Source organism: Morone saxatilis, unplaced genomic scaffold, assembly GCF_004916995.1.
Source record: "Morone saxatilis isolate NCDOM2014 unplaced genomic scaffold, NCSU_SB_2.0 Contig20, whole genome shotgun sequence".
NCBI classification, from domain to species: Eukaryota; Metazoa; Chordata; class Actinopteri; family Moronidae; genus Morone; species Morone saxatilis.
Genome location: NW_023339763.1, coordinates 1,124,272 through 1,124,610, shown reverse-complemented (window position 1 = coordinate 1,124,610; position 339 = coordinate 1,124,272). Strand labels below are relative to the sequence as shown.

The window sequence follows — 339 nt, the reverse complement described above, 5'->3', positions numbered from 1 at the left end:
AGCATTAAACCAGACTTATATAAATAAACTTTATTGTTTATATACAATTTAAAATTAAAGTTAAATATTCTCAGAGAGAGCCGTTCAGCTCTTTTATTAACGAGCTTTTATCTTTCCGTTCTCACTGTAAAGTTCCCGGAGGTCATCTCTCTGAACGTCGGGGGAACGTACTTCACCACTCGCCTGTCCACGCTGCGCCGGTTCGAGGACACCATGTTGGCCGCCATGTTCAGCGGACGCCATTACATCCCACGTGACGCCGACGGGCGCTACTTCATCGATCGGGACGGGACATATTTTGGGTGAGTAGCGCTTTGTGTGACCTCCGACCAGGGCTGT

General features: G+C 47.5%; 1 protein-coding gene across 1 annotated transcript in view; it reads left to right on the top strand.

Annotated features, from left to right (window-relative positions):
• The window catches only part of LOC118331631 (BTB/POZ domain-containing protein KCTD7-like), a 3,157-nt gene extending 2,824 nt beyond the window's left edge, over positions 1-333 (top strand). The window contains exon 2 of the mRNA XM_035666692.1: positions 133-333. Coding sequence (XP_035522585.1) covers positions 133-306 — 174 coding nt within the window. The 3' untranslated portion in view covers positions 307-333. The remainder of the gene's footprint in view (positions 1-132) is intronic.
• Positions 334-339: the final 6 nt, after the last annotated feature.